General features: G+C 38.0%; 2 protein-coding genes across 4 annotated transcripts in view; both read left to right on the top strand.

The window, feature by feature from the left end:
- Positions 1 to 19,766, top strand: part of LOC139131049 (uncharacterized) — an 84,862-nt gene extending 65,096 nt beyond the window's left edge. The window contains exons 1-4 of one of the 3 annotated variants that reach the window (XM_070696982.1): positions 14,393 to 14,514; positions 17,017 to 17,533; positions 18,026 to 18,165; positions 18,553 to 19,766. In XM_070696982.1, the coding sequence (XP_070553083.1) occupies positions 17,034 to 17,533; positions 18,026 to 18,165; positions 18,553 to 18,971 (1,059 nt within the window). In that variant the 5' untranslated portion in view covers positions 14,393 to 14,514; positions 17,017 to 17,033 and the 3' untranslated portion in view covers positions 18,972 to 19,766. Of the gene's footprint in view, positions 1 to 14,392; positions 14,515 to 16,332; positions 17,534 to 18,025; positions 18,166 to 18,552 lie in introns of those variants that run through there. The other 2 variants (XM_070696983.1, XM_070696981.1) reach the window with 2 other exon arrangements.
- LOC139132122 (tripartite motif-containing protein 2-like) lies at positions 5,070 to 7,280 on the top strand. The gene has a single exon (XM_070698513.1). The coding sequence runs from the start codon at positions 5,070 to 5,072 to the stop codon at positions 7,278 to 7,280; it is 2,211 nt and encodes a 736-aa protein (XP_070554614.1).
- Positions 19,767 to 20,657: the final 891 nt, after the last annotated feature.

Here is a 20,657-nt window from a genome sequence, read left to right as displayed (position 1 = left end):
AATTTTTCGTGTGGGCAAGTCCACGGAAATTTTGAGATAGCGATGAAAATAGCGCCCTCAGTGGTGTTTTTGACAAATTTCAGGCTTATTGTTATGATTTCTATTAGCCCTAGAACTCCTCATATTACCACCAAATGCTTCAGCCATTATTCGCAACAGTCTGCATTTTGATTCAGGCAGAAAAATATCTTTACAAAAATTCTTGACGTTAAAGTTCAAACTAACAAGCATCCATGCAGATATCAAAACTTCAAGGTCTGCACTATTTTTCTCCGAACTATCTTCGTGGGTAACGAACCCGGAGTGAATTAGTGATCTTGTGCCATTTGATGATCTTTCCTGATTTAATGCTCTGTCGACTGATTCCATTGGTTCATTGTGCGTTGTATTAGTGTACATTGAAACAATGTATAGTGTTACCAATGTTGCATTGGCCGGAACTTTTATTGTCTAAATTTTCCGTGTAAAATCTGTCGTATCTTTGATGTATGTTGTTTATTTCTTCACGATTTATTTGAGAAAATAGTCAATGAATTTTGATCTGTGAAAGGTTGGACTGCATCATCCACTTATAACTGGGCGGCCAACGAACTTTCCTCGTGGGCGTCATTTTGTTCACATGTATTTTTAGCATAAGGTACCAACTTGTAAGTGGTGCTAGGTTTTACTCTTAACTAGAATAATCGCCATGGCTAATTAACACTTATATAAAACAGCCAAACATAATATACACTGACAATATACACAATATCATACACAAAATGCAAACAACGAAGATATGAACGGTGTGTTGGTTGCTTTTCCTTCATTACCTGACAATAAATACGATAAATGAAATATGGTGCCTTCCGTCTACATATTCCAATATTCCACATAACTGAACTGAAAATACAGATGTAACACAGATGTAGTAACCAATGATGTCTCCATCAAACAAGATTTCTAGAGAAATTGAAACAAAAATGACATCAATAATACAAAAGGGTCATTCAACACACAGCTATTTATAACAAGATTGGAACTAATTTGGGATAATTGGATGGTGAAGTAATGTCGGTTTAATTTGCAAATTTAAGCTCATCTGCTTTTCTTTTTACTTGTAATGTTTTTAAGAGTAACTTGTTATATTTCGACACTCAACTATAGAGCACAAAACACGCTTTCGAAAATTTGCAAAATATGAAGACCCAATTATCCCAAATTAGTTCCAATTGGTTTTATGTATTCGTGTTGTTCAGTTATAAGGGAATTAGACAGGAAAATATTCTAGTTTTCGTATCCTTAATAAACAAAAAATCAATTGCAAAACAAATTCAGATATTTATCCCCAAAACTTTAGCATTATTCGTTATTAGTACACAATATCTTGAATATTATAAACTAGTCAAAACGTTTACGGTTTAATTGAAAATATTCAATAAGAATATTTTGAATACACGTTTGGAGTTCATGATTCTATTCTGCATGCAAATACCTATCATTTGATATATCACTTGATAGTTGAAAAGTAAGTTTAGAGTACTTAACAATTGATTTTTGTAATTTTATATTGTATTCATGAAAATTAGGTACCTGTTTGCATTATGCAAATTAAATCATTACAGCCCTGTTTGTCAGCTGCATATCGTCTTTTTTCATGAGGCAGAGATAATAGGCTTTCAAATAACGTTTGATGTGGTTGTGTGATGCGGTTCTATGTGTTAAAATTATTAGAATATCGTTATTAAAAAGGGGAAAGTATATTGTTCTACATTAGTACGAAAAAATTTTAGTAAAATCATTTTAATATCTCTTTGGATATCCATTTTGTATTCTCCGTGCAAATACCTTTCATTTGATATATCACTCGATAGTTTAAAGTATGTTTATAGTAGTTAATAAATTTCTAATTTTATATCGCATTTATGCAAATAGGGTACCCATGTAAATTATGCAAATTAAGGGCCACGTCCGTACCTGACAGCTCCACATTGTCAATTTTCTTGAAGTAGAGATAGTAAGCTTTTAAATAACGTATGATGATGCTGTAAGATTTGACTTTTGTATTAAATTTTTTTAAATATTGTTATTGAAAAGGGGAAATTTTTTTTTCAATATAAATATGACAATATTTCAGTAAAATGAATTTAAATATATTTTTGGATGTCTTTTTAGTATTCTACATGCAAATACCTTTCATTTGATATATCACTCGATATTTAAAAGTATTTTTCGAGTAGTGAACAATAAATATCTAATATTAATCGCATTTATGCAAATTGGGTACCCGTGGGACTTATGCAAATTAGGGGCTACGGCCGTACTTGACAACAGAATGTTGTCTAATTTCTTCATGTAGAGATAGTAAGCTTTCAAATGATGTATAATGTGGCTGTATGATGTGGCTGTATGTGTTCAAATTTTTAAGATATTGTTATTCAAAAGGGTTAAATATCTTTTTCAGTATTAATATGAAATATTTCAGTAAAACCATTTTAAATATCTTTTTGGATATCAATTTTGTATTCTACATGCAAATACCTTTCATTTGATAAATCACTCAATAGTTTAAAAGTATGTTTAGAGTAGTTAACAATGAATTTCCTAATTTTATATCACATTTATGCAAATAGGGTACCCATGTGAATTATGCAAATTAGGGGGTTATGGCCCTACGTGGCAGCTCCACATCGTCAATTTTCTTGAACTAGAGATAATAAGCTTTCAAATGATGTATGATGTGGCCGTATGTAAGGTGGGTACATTAAGTGTGAAAATGGGTGTGTCTGCCGCTCGCCTATAAGTTTTTAAAAAATTCTCCTTAGTTTTTGTCTTTTTCATTATTCTAAATCGGTTGTATTATATTTTTAACCAATACCATATAAACATCAGTTTTACATGTCAACAAATATTAGCCGCCTCCGATGACTACATTTTGTAGTCTGCCACACAGAAGGCCGCGCGCGTGGCATCCGTCTATGCATATCACGCGGCGGCCGCTAAGTACCAACCGCACGTAACTGTGCAAGTCACCTTTGCCAATTCTGGTGGAATCAGCAAAAATTGTTTTTCGTTTGTACGCCTAGTCAGTAAGACTCAGGTTTCTCCCACAGGCCATGACCGATCACCGACGCCAGTGGTACTGTGGCATACAGCAGCGTCAGCGTAGACTCGTACTCCATAGCTTAGTTGACAATGGCCCCAGTGCCGAACGTTCGATGTTCGGAAGCTGAATTTAGGTGGGCCACCGGAATTCAAACTTTTACTTTTTTGAAGACATGTTTTTATCGATATCTCGCGATCCGCGCGCAGTCGCCTCGTCAAATATCGACCGTTGGCATTAAAAAAATATGCTTTAAAAATGTTACCAAGTGTGAGTGCCACTTTAATATGTTAACTCTACGGGAGAAATCAAATTTTCGATTTCAACATAATCGGTGAAATGGTACTTTCTCCATAAGCTTCAAAATGAACGCTTACAAGTCTTAAAACAACAAGGTGGTATGAAAGTCGTAATGTAAATCATTTATTGAAATCTCACCCCTTACAGAATCTGGATTTAAATTACAAAAACGCAACTTATGTTAAAGTGTGAATATCTGGCCTCGAGGCGGATTCTACCTTGAAGCTTAAATTCATTTATGTTTTCACAATGGAGACTCAAATGACCCTTATTGTGATTTTTTGCATGGCAAATTCACATCATGAAGTTCTTACGAGGCTCATATCAATGATTTTACAGGTTATCCTTAGTTTGCATATTGCACACCTGCAGAGTTTATTTACTTTCATAAAGGCTGTTTACCACGTTTCTTGTAATCCCGACCTTAAGGGGGTGCTGCACCCAACACAGCGCATTTTGCTCAAAAATCACTTTTTTGAAAATATTCATTCTTTTGATTAATTTGCTAACCCAAGATTAAGATATTGGCTGGGTTCACCTTTGAGCTTGTCAAGCAGCTGTAAGTTGCGTGATAAAGAAGTGTTAGTTTATGAAAATGTATGCAAATCACCCGATTTCCTAGCTTCTTTTTTCTCCCAATGTCAAGATTTCCAAAGAGTTTAACTCCAATCTGGCTGGGTAAAATTTTCTGAAATTTACACATTATGTTCTTTAAATGCTATTTAATAAAACAACCATTTTGTTTGACAATAAAGTTATTACATTTTGAAATAGAGGAGTGTTAATTTTGGTAATCATGATGTTAATCACTTTTTGGAGTGTCAGTCTTTTAACCAATGCCATTTTAGAAATAGGATAGAGAGTGCAAAATAAAATAGTCATTTTTCTGTATATTCTTTTGTTTCAAGTGAAATATTACGTTTCAGAAAATTACGTCAAGTTTTTGACTTAATTATTATCATTAATACCAAAATCGAGGTTTTTACCCAAAATATACACCCACTTGATCCTTCGAGTAAACTATTGCTACCATACTCTACCATAGTCTCTGCTTTTTGAAAATATATAGTATGAGGGGGTTTTCTTGCCATCTTTGTTTTAGAAATATTGCTCTGAAAAAATCTGTGTTCGCACCTTCAGAAAACGACAACGTTTCGCGACGTACTCGTACATGGCTCTCTCTCTCTCTCTCTCTCTCTCTCTCTCTCTCTCTCTCTCTCTCTCTCTCTCTCTCCTTTCCACATATTGACGCTTGTTTGCTGCTTCGAAATTACAAAGAGTTCCTGTCTATTACAAAATTGCAGAAAGTAATAGAAGATGGATTAAAAGAAATTCTTAAAAGCTGAGAAATATGAAAGGGAATCTTTGATGTGAAGCAGTTACTTCAAGTTGAAAATAAGACATTGGTTCAGTCCATTTGAGTAAAACAAGTAAACATTGACAGCAGTATTGGTGATCGCACGGGGTGACGGAGAACTGGAATAATGATAATATTGTTTTGCATCTACTGCTTGTAAGGCATCTATGCAGTATAGCGATACATGTTCTACCTGAAGCTTTAGACGCCTCTATGTTAGTTTTATAAACTGGACTTTGAGTTTTAATTGTTTGCACTTCTAGTTCCTATTCGTAGAATTTGGTCATATGATCGATCGTTCTATTATTTCAACCACACACATAACAAAACATGGCCGCCAAAGAGTTACATTCGCAAAACGAAATCGACGAAAATTTCCTCTTATGTGGAATCTGTTCAGAGCGCTACAAGAATGCGAAAATTCTACTTTGCCTGCACAGCTTCTGTGAGCCGTGTCTGGTTAAGCTGGCTGAGAATAGTGGCAGTGTAACCTGTCCTGTGTGTCGTCGATCACATGAACTACCCAGCGATGGCGTAGCAGGAATTTCAGACAATGTCTTTTTGAAAGATATCGTCGAGCTGTACACAAAACAGGAGAGTGATACCAAGGCAATGTGTGAAGCCTGTGAAGAAGGGGAGGCGACCAAGCACTGCATTGATTGCTCCTTTGATGTTTGCAATACCTGTGCAAAGGCTCACGCCAAAATTCGATCAACCCAGTCTCATCGCCTCGTTACCCTCGACGAATATTTCACAGCCAAAGCAGATGACCCAGCCGCCATTCAACCGACAGTTTACTGCGTCACACACCCTGACAACAGACTTGAATTCTACTGCTGTACCTGCGATCAGATAATTTGCTCTAAATGCGCTGCTTTGGACCATTTAAAACCAGTGCACCAGTACATGCCTGTAGAAGATGCTTCGAAGGACTTTACTGGCCATATGTCCAGTGTAGTTGACAAAGTGAAAATGAAAGAATTTGAGATACAAGACAGTAAAACGTCTGTTCGTAAGATATTAGAGTCTCTGGACCGTTGCTATCAGAAAATGGAACAGAACGTGAATAGGCATATCAACCGTACCATTGAAGATGTAACCCGTCTAATACGGGAAAATGGAAGGAATCTTCTGGCAGAGTTGAAAGGTCAATACGAGAGAAGAAAAACTGATTTAACAGCACAACTCAAAGAACTTGACATTTCTCAAGACGACTTAACAGGTGCCCGTGAGTATGTTGAGAAGCTGGTGAATTATGGGAATGCTTTGCAGTTGATGTCCGTGAAGACACGCATATCTGATCAAACGAAGACTCTTCTGAGAGTGAAAACGCGGGTAAATCCTGTGGCAGATGATTACATGGAATTTCAAGCTTGTGGCGACTTCTGTAGAGACAAGAAAATAGGGACGATAAGATTTCAAAAACCTGTTGGTGAACAGACATCCGTCACACGACCAGCAAGCTTTCCCTTTGTACTGAAAACTAGAGATTGCGCGACAAGCATGACTGAGTTGTCAGGGCAGGTGAACTCTGAAGCAAGCCTGAAGGCACCCATTTGCCACAAACAGAAAGTTGATAATAACATTCAAGTTGAAAATCGAGGTCAATATCATTTCGCAACTTACTCCGGACCTCAATCTAACGATAAGCGACGTGCAAGTGACATGTCAACGCGCAAGAAATTCCAGCAACAGGAAATTTACAGAACTAACGCCTACAGAAGAAACAAATCGGTTTGTAGGTTCGGTGAGCCAGGCTCGGGTAAAGGTCAATTGAGTTCTATATTAGGTATAGCATTGATGATGAATGGGGATGTATTGGTCTGTGACCACCGCAATAACAGACTGCAATCATTTACAATCAATGGAAGGCATAGAAAGATATTTCAGTTTCGGAATGTCGGTAAATTTTGCCCATTGGACGCCGCAGTATCGGTCAATGGTAGTATCTTTTGTACGGATGATGGAAGGAAGCAGGTATTGGTCTGCGATGAGATGGGCAACCTCGTCCGATGCTTTGGCAAAGGGCAGATTCTCAGCCCGTTCGGAATCGCTATAGGCTCCGACAGTGGAATTCTCTATATCGTGGATTTCGCTGGTCACTGTGTGCACCTTTATGATCAACGTGGTAACCACATCAAGTCGTTTGGCAGCCTTGGAGACCGGGCAGGGCAGTTCAGAAACCCCACATTCGTCTGTGTTGACAACAACGGTAATGTCTACGTATCGGACAGTGGTAATCATCGTATAAGTGTGCACGATGGTGACGGTCACTTCCTCTACACGTTTGGCTCACACCAAAGTGTAACAGGTCAGTTGTCCAACCCCCGAGGCGTCGCACCAGACAAGCGCGGTGGCGTGTACGTCGCAGACTACGACAACAGCAGGCTGCTCCTGTTCTCAAGCAATGGGAGATTCTTCCGTCGGGTGGATGATCCAAAGAACGGGCTGGAATCTCCAACAGGTGTCTGTGTGAACGATGACGATGTAGTCATGGTGGCCGATCGTAGAAATAGCTGCGTCAGGGTGTTTAGTCAGTGAATACACGGCCAGACTGAATTGAGGCGTCGTGGGATATCAAATACCGCAATACATACATTCTTCACAAAGAACTATTGATGTTGATGTGCAGCGTGCTCGGAAGGTTATATCTGATTGGTCGATTGTGACTCTTGCTACGACAATGTTAGCCCTGCCATTTGAAACACAATTAAATACATGTACACCAAATAAAATAAATGCAATATGATGGATATCAAATCAAATGTTGTACATATAGGTATTCGACTTTTGCTTAACTCGTTGTAAGTATTCCGATCATAAAATATGAACTGCTGCCGAGAAAAACTAATATATATATTTGTATGTTATTAATCCGCCACTTTTATTAGTGGCAGATACGAATATTTAAATACCATATGGTCTCTAAGTTTGTACAATATTCGTCAGCAATATCTGTGTACTGCTAACACTGTTCAAGACTCTTTATTGGAAACGCTAATTATCCCAGTGTGTTCATATTTTCTGCTTCAGAGGTTGAAACTAGAATACCGAGGAATTTTGTTTTCCAATAATGTTATGATCACACTGAATAACGCTTTTATTGCAAACTTCTCTTAATCCGTTTATATATGGTATATAGTATATGCCTTACAGGAAAGGGGGAAGCAGAAGTTATGTACATATACCAAATACTCTAAATTGGTTTTAACTACTATTGTAAACAGCTATGTCGTAACAGAGAAATGTTGTAAATATGTGAATGCACCTCTGCTTGGCGTAACATTTCTAACATAATAAGTTAAACGAAAGAAGTCACGAAAACAATGCATTGCCTGAAATTGACAATCATTACTACCGGTGACAAAGATGATAAAACTTTTGAAGTTTGACTCTTAAATTCATTATTGTCTGTTTTTCGCTTAGTTGCATATGTAATTTCTATCCTCTGAGAAGTAAAGTATTTATATATCTTTCAAACTTTCTAAATGTTGCCTGCAGTTCATGGTGATGTGACAAGAATCGCTGCACGCACCTTCAGGGCAACGGTTACAATTTTATGAATTATTTGGAGGGAATATTGCATGCAATGAACTCCTGGAAAATGTTACTGCCTTCGTTTGCGTCATGATATTCCTGTGTATTAAAAAAGATAGTAAGATTGCATGTGTTGATAGATTACTCAAAGACTGCTTTATAATCAGATTTTGCCGTTGGCTGCGCTGTTCTAGTAGAAGGGCAGAAGGGGCCACCGTCGCTATGTATGTTTATCCGTCACAAGAAGGGGCATTAGTGAGCGTACTATGGCACCAATTTAATTCTTTCATCTGTGGCAAGTTTCTAAGGAAAATAATTGAAAGTGAATTATAACAGCCTTAAAATGCGACAAAGGATTTCCGAAATGATGGCTTGGCTACGATACACTGTCACGTGACAAAGCCGTAGTCAATGGAGCAATGGAGAAACCTGAAACGATGGACAAATAATAACAAAGGAAGATATTGGACGTAAATAGAACATAAGAGTCATGTCTTTTTTACTTTCTTTATAGGTGTATTCGAAACGTAAAACAATCTCCGACAGTCTTCAAAATCAAAAGATTACATGTAAGATTTGTTTGTAACCCACACGTATTTTAACAAATGAACCTTCATCAGAAGCTCATTTTCACAATCATTCCGATATTCTCTCCTTGAAACAGCACATTACCATTGTTGAACTTAACCATCAGTTTCCATCGATAGAAACCATACATATTTATTTATTTTTATTAATTTATTCACATTAAAAGATAACCCATTTACAAATACCAATTGAGTGAAAGTTTCCCAATTGGGCCGTAATCTTCCATGGGGTCCTACAAAATTCATAAAAGAGCTGTACAGATCAGAAAAACTAATTAAAATTAAAAGTCTGGGGGAAAATGTCATAAATAAACAGCGACAACAAAATAAAAATTATAATCAAAAACAGCTGTTTGTCAATATTATCTTTAATAAAATGCTTCAGTTCGGTTTTAAAACTCCGACCTCGCAAGACATGGGCTACATCGAAGATTCTCTAGCAGTGAATTCCAAATCCTGGAAGCTCGCTTAACAAAAGATCTCTGACCAGACTCGGTTCGAAACTGTGGAATTTGCAGTTTGCGCGTAGAAGAGGCGCGTGTAGGATAAGTATGGACATTCATTAATGGAACAAACATGTCAGCAATATACGCTGGAATAGAATTCTTGTAATATTCAAAGACAAAAATACAAGTAAAATAAAAATACTACGTTGTACAGAGAGAACATCGGCGGTTTCCAAAAGGTAATTACTCGGAATGTTAAAATCTGCATTAAGAACGACGTCTCTTAGATCCCTTTTCTGCATTTTATACACCCTGTCGATATTTTTCATGCTTGCATTGCCCCAAACAATGCAACAGGAGTCGATTGCAAACTGCATTAAACCATAGTACAAGATCATTCGAAGATGAGAAGGAATACATTTTTGTAGACGTCTGAGTAAACAACGTGGCTGTCAATGTGCTCATCCCAAGAGACCAAATTATCAAGAGTAACACCAAGAATCTTCTGAAAGGTACCATTAGCAAGTATCATTTATTACAGTGTTAATTTTATCATCATTCGAGTCTGCATTATGCAGTTTCAGGCGAGACCAAGTTAACATAACTTTGGTTTTGCTCGCATTGATAACCATACCGTTACTTTTTACCCAATTGTTAACAGATTTAGCATCATTTTGATGTGAGTTGTTAAATTGGGAAATCGAAGGACCAGATGAAAGAAGAGAATGGTCATCGGCGTACATGTCTAAGTTAGAATTACAAGTTAGCGACAATGGCAAATCATTGATAAAAATTGTAAAGAGCAAAGGAGCAAGTATTGAGTCTTTTGGTACACCAACCATAACGTTTTGGCTTTCTGAGATCTTACCCCTAAGACAGACAATCTGTGAACGACCAGATAAGTAAGATTTGAACCACTTTAGATCTTTACATACAGGGACTTTCTTGAGAAGAATGCCATGATCAACAAGATCAAATGCTTTCGAAAGATCTAGAAAAAGGACTGCAGAGAGACGACCATTGTCAATATTTTGTAATAAATCGTCACACGTACGTAGTGGAGCTGTTTGACACGAGTGATGTTTTCTGAAATCTGACTGTTTCTCATACAGCAAACTTCTATTGGTCTAAAACTTATACAAATCACAATGAACATGTTTCCAGAACTTTTGAAATAGCTTTGGAGATTGAAATTGGTCTGTAATTAGATATTTTATTAACATTACCAGGCCCTTTATAAATCGGAACGACACTTGCACATTTGAAAATATCAGGGAATGTTGCACTATCAATGCTCAAATTTAACACTTTAGTAAGAGATAATGAGATGACAGGTGCACCAACGCGAAGTATAGGCCAGAACACAATTTCTACAAAACTATACATAGAATTTATCAAAAACCGAGAATTCAGCCGCGGACACCTTTCTTCTGTGTTAAAGGTTCTTCTTCATCACTAGTTCTTGTAGGACGGTGAGTCTGATCTGTTGAAACAAGGAGTGCGACGCTGAGAGAACTAAGGCACGAGTGGGAAGACCTGAGTGATGTCTACGACAGAGAACATAAAACACATCGGAAATAAAGAAATATTATGATAAACGTAAATTTTCTTAATTTGTAATTTTACACAACACGTGCTTTACTATCAGCAAATAAAGAAATGAATACCAAGCAAAAATGAATAAACATATAAAAATAATTGTAATTTCATGAACCTGTGCCATTACTTTTGAACAGATAAATGAGATAGCGAATGGTACCTGTAAGAAGTGTAGTCAAAATGTAAAAATTGTGACTCTTCTTCTCGACTTCTAGTCTCAAATGTCGTGTCAGTTTTAATCCATTAAATAATTAGTCAAATTCTGTCTTAAAGTTGTACTCTGCATTTCCAGCATACACTTTCTTCAGATCGCATAGTCCATAGTCCATGGCATTACAACTTCCAAATTTAAACATCTTGAACATATTTCTCCGGACAAATGACTGGCGACGTTAAGGATATTCCAGGTCATTCGTTGTCACTACGCTCGTCAATGCAAGTATGCGCGAGCGTAGTACTTTTCCATGAGGGTGTGGAATAAGAGCATGTCCGCTCCACCAATTGATAATCTGGTTGGTGTGGCGGGCAAAACTTAAATTGCTAGAGAAAAACCGCCAGGATCTTTGATGATATCGACTCATGTAATTAATCGCGTATGAAACCTACAATTGAAATTAGCGATGTTGCGCTTATTCGAATGGAAGATGACATTATACATTTTATTGAGATTCAGATTGACTTTCCAAGTTTAGCACCATCTATACTAAAATTCCTGATTGCAGTAACCGGCAATCTAATTTAGTCTTGATGACGGACAAAATATCGAGTTATCAGCGCAGAGAAACATGGCGGAATGATTGATGAAGGCAGGTAGATCACAGGAGGGGACACGCATGTCACCAGACTCGTGTCAACCGATGATAACTTTCTGTCTCCTACCCTTAAGGTACGAATAGTCCTGTTTCAAAATGACCTACATTACACGTCCTACACACATGTACTGCATGCTCTGATTGGTTAATCCGCTTCTGTAAGGTCCACTTTCGGAGCAGTCATTGGAGGGACCTCATGTGTTAGGTCTCATTATTATGTATTATTCAATTACAACTTCCTAATTGGTTAATGTGTAGGTCCGGTCCTCCAGTGTTCACTGCCTCATTATGCAATGTCCCATGTACTTTTGGATGATGCCTGCACGTGGTCGCAGCTCGATCCCAGTATAAGAAAGGTACTCATGCCGAGTATTTGTCAAAATATCTAGTTAGATTTGACCTTGTTCGAGAGTTCCTTCACTATTCATGGCATTTTATGTGATACTGTGAATTATACATGATTTAAATATTGCCAGGAGAAATTTTGTCCTTTTCCCTGCGGTAGTTGGTTGAAATGAGCTACTGACGCCTGAAACCGTTACGTAATTTTTGTTGCGTAATGCCTTGATGCTCTATTGTTTCCTCTTGTCATTCACAGGCCTCACTGTTGTCGATGCGGCCAATGCCCCCGTCAAATCAAAATGAAAATGAAAAGCATGAACTTTGTACGTAACCAACAATTGGAAAACAACGAGGAAACATGCCTGTAATACATAAAGGGACAGGGATAGGTAAAACCATGGAAATTTAACGCATGAAGGTTTGTGGGGCATTATTTCGTTGTAACTTTCGGCCGATCCGTGAACATCACGAATAACGTATTACTTCAGCGGTAGCCAGCAAGCACGTGGGACATTGCATAATGAGGCAGTGAACACTGGAGGACCGGACCTACAAATTAACCAATCAGGGAGCTGTAAACTGAATAATACATAGTAATGAGACCTAACGCATGAGGTCCCACCAATCAGCGTAACGCAAATGGACCTTAAATTACCAGATGAACCAATCACTGATGTTGGTACATATGTCATGGACCTGACTTATGAAACAGGACTAGTGAAACCATGAGAGTAGGTTACCATGTAAGTCATAAAATTGTAGTTTATGAACCAGAAGTTTATGGATGTCTGATGTCGAGTGGTAGTGCTTTCCAAAGTTTAGGTGCAGCGTATGAAAATGCAAGGCCACCATAGGTGATGGTTTTCGTAGATTGAACATGTTAAAAGTTTCTTGATGGATGAATGGAGTGTACGAGTTGGAATATAGGGCTGGAGTAGATCACTGACGTAAGCAGGAGTCTGGTTGTTAATAGCCTTGAAAGGTAACAGCAAAATTTTGTAGTCAATCCTGAGACGAACTGGTGGCCAATAGAGATGGGTGAGAACGGGGTGATCGGCGAAAATTTCCTGGTATGTGTGATTATTCTCGCATCGGCATTTTGAGCTCGTTGTAACAGGCTTAAGCTTATCTGGGAGTCCAAATAGAAATGAATTACAAAAGTCAAAGACCATGTCGATATTGCGAGCAGATGAGACGGGTATGATGGAAGTATAACCAATGTTGACACTGTCGACTGGTGCAGGCGCACAGTTGAACTTGGAGCGAATCAGAAGGACTTCTGTTTTATTGTCGTTGAGCTTGAGTTTATTTTGAGTCATCCATTCCTTGATGTCACAAATACATGTTTCGACTGAGGACAAGGCTGCAGGATCGGAAAATGAAAGATAAAGATGGTTGTCGTCTGCATTCTGGTGAAAGTTAAGATTATGTTATGAATTGAGTTTCGTAATGGAGCAATGTAGATGATGGACAAAAGAGGGCCTGCGACAGAGCCTGAGGCACTCCGAAACTGAGTTCTGATGGTTCACTCATGATATCGTTGTTATGATGGACTGTCCTTTTGCATCAAGTATAAGTGGAACCACGTTGAGTGCAACACCGGAGATACCAAGATGAGATGGTTTGTGAAGTAATATCTTGTGATCGATAATATCGAATGCACCAGAGAGCTCGAGGAGAATGAATAGAACATAATTGCCAGAGTCCACGGATAAACAAATGTCATTATGTACTTTCAGGAGGGTAGTTTCTGCACTGTGAAATTTCCTGTATGCTGATTGAAACGGAAGCTCGAGTGAGGTTTGAACAGCGATTATCTTCTCAAGTACTTTAGAAAGAAATGCCTGATTGGAAACAGATTTGCAATTCTTGAGAATATTGAAGTCAAGTGAAAGTTTCTTGAAGAGTGGAGTGATGACTGCTGACTTGAATTGCTGTGGAACTGTGCCAGTGTGAAGACAGGTTGACAACTTTTTTGATGAAAGGAAGTAGAGGATCAAGACAATTCTTTAGCAGTGAAGTTGGAATTGGATCGAGGCAGCATGTATTGTTGGCTAATTGATTATGATTTTCCTGATATGCCTAATGTAGGGTTTGATATCGAGGAACGCCAGAGCGCCCGCACACGGCTGACTACTCACAAATAATTAATCATTTATTGTAAATAGGAACGTACGTTGAAAACAAAAACAGTATTCTTGGATCATGGCCAAGTCTTTAAATACAAAATAAAACTGCCGGTGAACGTGATTTTTATCAAGTAAAAAGTTGCAGTGTTAGACCAGATTTTGGTCGAAGAATTATTCATGGTGCTTAATTCATATACTTTACTATCTCAAAGCATTAATTGCAAAATAAAATGGTACAAATGTTATAGGACTAGCCTTTCACCTTTCACCTACATCATATAAGACTCTGTTGGCACTGAAAGAATTACAAACTGCGCCTGCAGGTAAGAAAAGCACGCAATGAGCATTTTATTTAGAGGGAAAGGGCGGCAGTATCGCATGCCTAACACAAAGTCAGCCTACTGAATGCGTAAAGTGCATGGAAACTAGTCCAACTTGCACCATTTCGTCACTTGGTAAGATCTCGTCTCAAATGTTTGTGACGCATGTAGAAAACGACTGACCTAAATAGACTATGTAAGCGTAAAAGCATAAAGCTCATAGTAAAAAGAAAACATATAGAGGAGTTCATGTCAACAAAATAGCTATAGACGAGCTGTCGTCAAGCGGTGTCTCAGTATTTTTCTTGCACTGCAAAAAGGGAAACTTCAACATAATTCTCAACATGAACATTGTACCTTTCAGTTTAGGCTTTAGGGGGTGAGGTTTTGCTCTTTTCATGTCAGTTTTTAATCAGCACAGGCTATAGAAGTCGGTCTGTCGCTTAGATACCAAGATAAACGAGTTCCTGTCTGACAGTGGAGATAAATGTGATCTAGTGATTGGGAGGAACTATCTTGCAATTCATGTTTGGATGGTATTAGCACACAACTTTCACTTTACCTCCATTTCCCCTCAATTAAACTACCTATAGTATGAGTGCCAATTTTACATGCGCAACTTCCCTTTCGACATGATCTCAGAATCAGGTGGCTGGTTCTCCTTAAAAAAACAAAACCGTTAATGCAAATATGTTAATTTCACAAAGCATGGTAATATATGATTTTAACATGACGAAGTATTGAAATGAAACTAATAGTAATATTGATGTTATCTAGGTCCTACGTTTTTAAGTCCATTCGCAAGGCAATCAAGGGGCGTGTTAGCGAATAGAGCTCCCACTGCACGGTTGTTAAGGATTACTACAGTAGCATGATAGCTTTGACAAGGTGGCGCTCAACTGGAGCTGAACTTTGTCCTGTGGCACAAAAGCTAGTTTGGGCGTGTTTGACTTTACAAAAGCACCCGCACTTTCTGCTATCTTGGATACCGAAACAAGAAGTTGATAAACTTTTAATACTATTTATTTTATTTTACACATAACTTCGTGCAATGTCTAGATCTTGTTTTAAAGAAGAAGTGCCAATTGCATTTGCGACTGTGTTCTGATAAACAAGACAGAATGTATGTCTTTTCTGTTGATTTAATACTCCTAAATAATGAAATGAAACACAGCGCATGGAAGCAGATGACAAAGCGTCACGGTGTCAGTCTTATGTGCAATGGTGCACTGAGATTTCCGAGGCAAACGGATTTCCCAACCGCTCGTAGGATGTTTAAAATGAAGTACAAGTCGAACAAAAAGCTTGGTACCCTACAGCCTCCTTGCTTATGGGCCAGAAGCCTTGAGAAACGCATCACTTAGTTTTTGAGAACATTTCACTGTGTTCAGGGACGAATAACCGGCCATTTCGAGAAAGTTTAGACCGATATGTTTTTGCATTTAAATATAAATTCTTCAGCATGTTTAACCAAATTTAACTTTGGAGCGGAAAATCAAAGATGTTCTTCAGACTTCGATTAAAAAACTTTCGTCCCCCGCCCATTAGTTTCTCTCCTGTCGCCAACGGGAAACATTCACAGTAACGGGTTTTGCAGGCTTTCCGTTCACCTGCCAGTGACGCGGGTTCTCTACAGCAAAAGCTCTTCATCATACCCTCAATCTCCCTTCTCGTCCGATGGGCGTTTTTGCCTTTACTTGCCTTGGGAACCTAAGAAAAATTCACGTCTGTCAACACTGTGACGCGGCCCTGCCAGTTAATACGACAAAAACCGACTGCACTCAAAGTAAGAAACCTATACATGCGAACACCCCCTTTCACAAATAGTCTGGTTTGTTTGCTTTTTGTGATTAATGTATTGTAGGATGGTCCACTGTCAATTGTACACAGTGCTAAATACAGTACAACTGAAACGACATTGCACTGCAAAAGCGCTACATATTTGGCGTTGAACACAGCGTTCCTTAATGGCAATAACTGTGAAAACGTCAAGAAAGTGCAGCTTCAGTAATTTTATAATCGCGTTACATTAAAAGCGTTCTTCTGTTTTGTGGAAGACCATAAAAATCAAAGAAGAAACTTTCCAGAATTTTTCAGGACTATCTGCGCCATCAGTAAATCACAACAACAAATAACCAATATGGCAGTCGTACGGATCATTGTATAGGCCACAGCATCGTTTTCGTTGCATCCAAATTCCGTAAGACTGAAGTTTGCCTAAGGTATGAACAAGAACCAAGCTATGCTGCATTTTTATAGATGCAGATGCTAAAGAAGGGAGTTACATGTAAAGAAGGGGGTTACATATGTGTTAGTTTTATCCTAATCATGCTCTGTGCAGGACATGTTGTTTACCCATAAATAGTCATACTGTAATCAAGATGTTTGGTTACTATGTGCAAAAAGTACGTCAGAATTATGAAAGTTCTGAATTTTTACCGAGTTCATATCTATCGCATACCGTCTGTAAATGTATCTATAAAACTGAATTTATATCTTGTATAGGTGTAAATGCTCTCACGATGTCAAGAATGAAATCGGGCAACCGTGGAGGCGTAGTGATCAGCAATCGCAATGAGCTCAATCAATTGCCGGTTGGTATGCCTTCGGCGAGTCTCTCACAGGAGGAACATGTCATGGACTTTGTGAGCAGTGGGAAGATTAAACTACTCTGTGATGGTCAGACAGCGAGGTCAACACGCACCCGTATGGAAAGCAAGTGCGATTCTGCTTTTGTGAGATCACGTCATGGCTACACGGCAGACCGCCATCATTTCTCGTTAACTATTCCAATTGACCAAAGGGGTTCACATACCATCGTTGGCGTAGTAACGGATGCATTTATCGACGACGGAGGAACGTTCGTCGGGTCTACTTCTAGATCGTGGGGTTTTGACCTGACCAACAATAAACTCATTCACAATGGCGTGGAACATGACAGTACGCGTATGTTCAATGACCCAAACTTTGAGGCCCGAGATGAAATAGACCTGGTTGTTGATTTGGAAGCCGATATCTTAAGGTAAGATTCCCATCTCGATGGAGATTTCGTTGCATGTATCTTGACTCATCTGGAAAATACACTCTCGCAGACTTACAGAACAAGACTAGCAGTTACATTTGTATATATTGAAATAAATTGAAGTATAACTTTGACTTGTGAATCTTCTAAAGTTTCATGATTTTTTTGAATATTTTTTCATGTAAAATTGAGACGTTTCTAGAATTTGCTGGAGGATGTAGGTAGATAAGCTTACTGCTCAGTAAGTCCGTCAATTTATATAAAAGAGGGTAGGTCAGCGCCTTATACACCTCTGAACAAAAGACTTGCCTACTAATTTTAATTACAGATGGAATGCATTTATTTTTGTAAAGACAAAACTATTCAAGGCTTCAAATAGATAGTTCTCACTCACCAGTAAAGTTTGCCTACAAGTTTGATGAGTTGATCTCAGATTTGTAGAAATCCAATGTTTCTTCGGAGAATAAGTCTATCTTTCTTTCTCCTTTGCAGTTTTGTGATAGATAATTCATTCATTTGCGGAATGCTTCACTTTGAACGAAGTGACGAAGAGGCTATGTACATCGCGGTCAGTACAACTCGTCATAATTGCGATATAAAATTGCAATACAGAGGCACTATTGGTACAGAAGGTATGTGATGTTAAATAATTCACTCACTAAACATATTTCATGAAATACATATGAGTTGAAACAGTACTACAGTACATATATCTCTCATACAGTTTTAAACTAGTTGAATATTGGCTAGAATTTAATTTTATGCCTTTTTATATCGAATAAAATGAATTCTCCTCATTAATCTATAAACGTCTTGTAGTTTGAATATTATCTGCATGAACAGTTGAAAAACGGCGGGATATATATTTGTATTTTTAGGTTAATTATTAATAAGACCGATATTACATCATATCGTTCATGTGAGAAAAAGTATCATAAATCTTGGGTGTATCGACAAAAGTAAGTTTTTGAAATTGAATTTGTATGCAATAGTAATTTCATCCTTTCCTTTTTGTGAAGGTGGTACCAACAAGGGTCAGACAATAGAAAACCTCACAAAGTCGACTAAACATTTGGAGCGTTGTACTCAGAGTCAACCATTTCCTTCGGGTGATCAAGACTGTGACAGCGATGCATCCCAATCAACAGTGGCACGTACGACCCCGAACATAAATATTTACAACCCTAACATCGTTCTTGTTGGCGACAACACCACTTGCATTATGAAATATGTGACGAATGAGAAAGTATTCAAACAAAGTTTGACACCACCTCTCGATTTGATTGTAAAAAAGCGAGCAAGGCTAAAACCTTTTAAGAAATCCTATACGAAGTCGTCGAGAAAGATGGAATCGAAAGGTTGTCGTTTACACAATGATACTCGTGTGACATATAATGTCCATAGTTGCTGCAAGGGCAGGTTTAGAATAAAACCCTGAGAATAATTGTAAATTTTATCAACTTACGCGGTTATCATATTTCACAAATGAATTCAAATAAGATTGCAAGTCTACACATTTGCGAACACAAGATTTGCAAGAAATTTATCATAGAAAAATGCCTCGTCAGTTGATTGCGTCAAAATCGAACTGTCAATTTTGTTCATTACTACATGATTCTAAGACTTATTCAGATGATGTTGTTTATACATACATAACTACACATCACACAGATAGATAAAAGTCTGGCAGGGACAGAGGGATGGATTGGTGGATGGATGGATGGATGGATGTATGGATGGCCCCATTACTGCAATACCACTTTTCATGTAAGGCATGACTTGTCATTTTGGTAGCATTTTCAGAGGATTATTTGATGTAAATTCTAATTTTGTATCGTGTCTTTGGTATTATAGTTTGCGGTATTTAACCATTGAAAGTTTTTTGGAAGTTTTTTATAAAAGTTTTATTTTTAGATTAGTCATACCTGTTGACCGGGGAGACGTATATTTTACCATTTCATGTATTAAACTGTTGTGTTGACGTTCAGTACATGTCTTAAATCCTAACATTACATAAGCCTGCATATTATAGTACAATACGACTGTGTTTATATTACGTTCACTTTGAATGGGAGATCGCTTTGCTGGAAACGTTGGACATGGGTAAGCCAACTTCTTACCTACCAAGGTATCAAGCTATATAGCGTCTGGTATTTCTTATACATTATCATGTTACTTTGCTATATATAATCTTATTTCGAAGTTACTATTAAAATATTGACGTGTAAAACTACTTTATGGGTCTATTTCCTATTGTATGTGGACAAATCGAATGTTCGGCAGTATCTTTCCTACTGTCGGATGATGGAAGGAAGCAGCTGATTGTCTGCAATTAGAAGGGGCAATCTCATCCGGTGCTTTGGCACAGGACAAATTCTATATATATAAGCCTTTGCGGGATCACTGTTAAGGTAGCTAGTGGAATAGTCTATATTATGGATTTGGCTTGTCACTGTGTTCGCTTTTATGATCAGGGTGCACGTGGTAACTGCATCAAGTCGTTTGGCGGCCTTTGAGATCAGCAGGGCTTTCATTAACAGCCGTCAGGCGGCGATGACAACGGGGGAACCCCGGTTGAAAACAAACACTGATCCTTTATTTTACCCTTTATGATCGGGTTTTACACAACTATAAAAAAGTTACTTGTGAAAATGTGATTTTCGCTTCAGCGCGAATCTGTATAACGCGAACTTGCCTCGCTAACTTACTTTCGCATACGAAAGCTTCACTCCGAGTCAGATATCTATGATCTAATTGTCCTATCAAGTTGATTAAAATTGATGCGTCGCGTCATCTGATTAGTTTATGTCAACTATTGTCAAGTGTCGGATCCTGTGATTCGTCCATTGTGTACTACCTAATTCATGATTGCGTATGCGAAGCGACCTGGCCATTTCAAGCAGCCGGCGACGACTTTGTTTGATTTTATGGGGTCGGGAGGAAAGAAAAGAGGTAATTTTTAATTGTTTCAAATTTCTTGAAAGTCAAGAATTTATGCCAAGATGGAATACAGACGTTTACGTAGTTGCAATCTTGGATTTACGAAGTCAACTGAATGAAACCGTATAATGCCATGAGGCTAGTATATGGTGGAGAACATATGTAGTCATTTCTGGCGATCGAG

The sequence above is a fragment of the Ptychodera flava genome, chromosome 4 (assembly GCF_041260155.1).
Source record: "Ptychodera flava strain L36383 chromosome 4, AS_Pfla_20210202, whole genome shotgun sequence".
NCBI lineage: Eukaryota > Metazoa > Hemichordata > Enteropneusta > Ptychoderidae > Ptychodera > Ptychodera flava.
The sequence above is the reverse complement of the archived record's forward strand: the minus strand, read 5'-3'. Positions and strand labels throughout refer to the sequence as shown.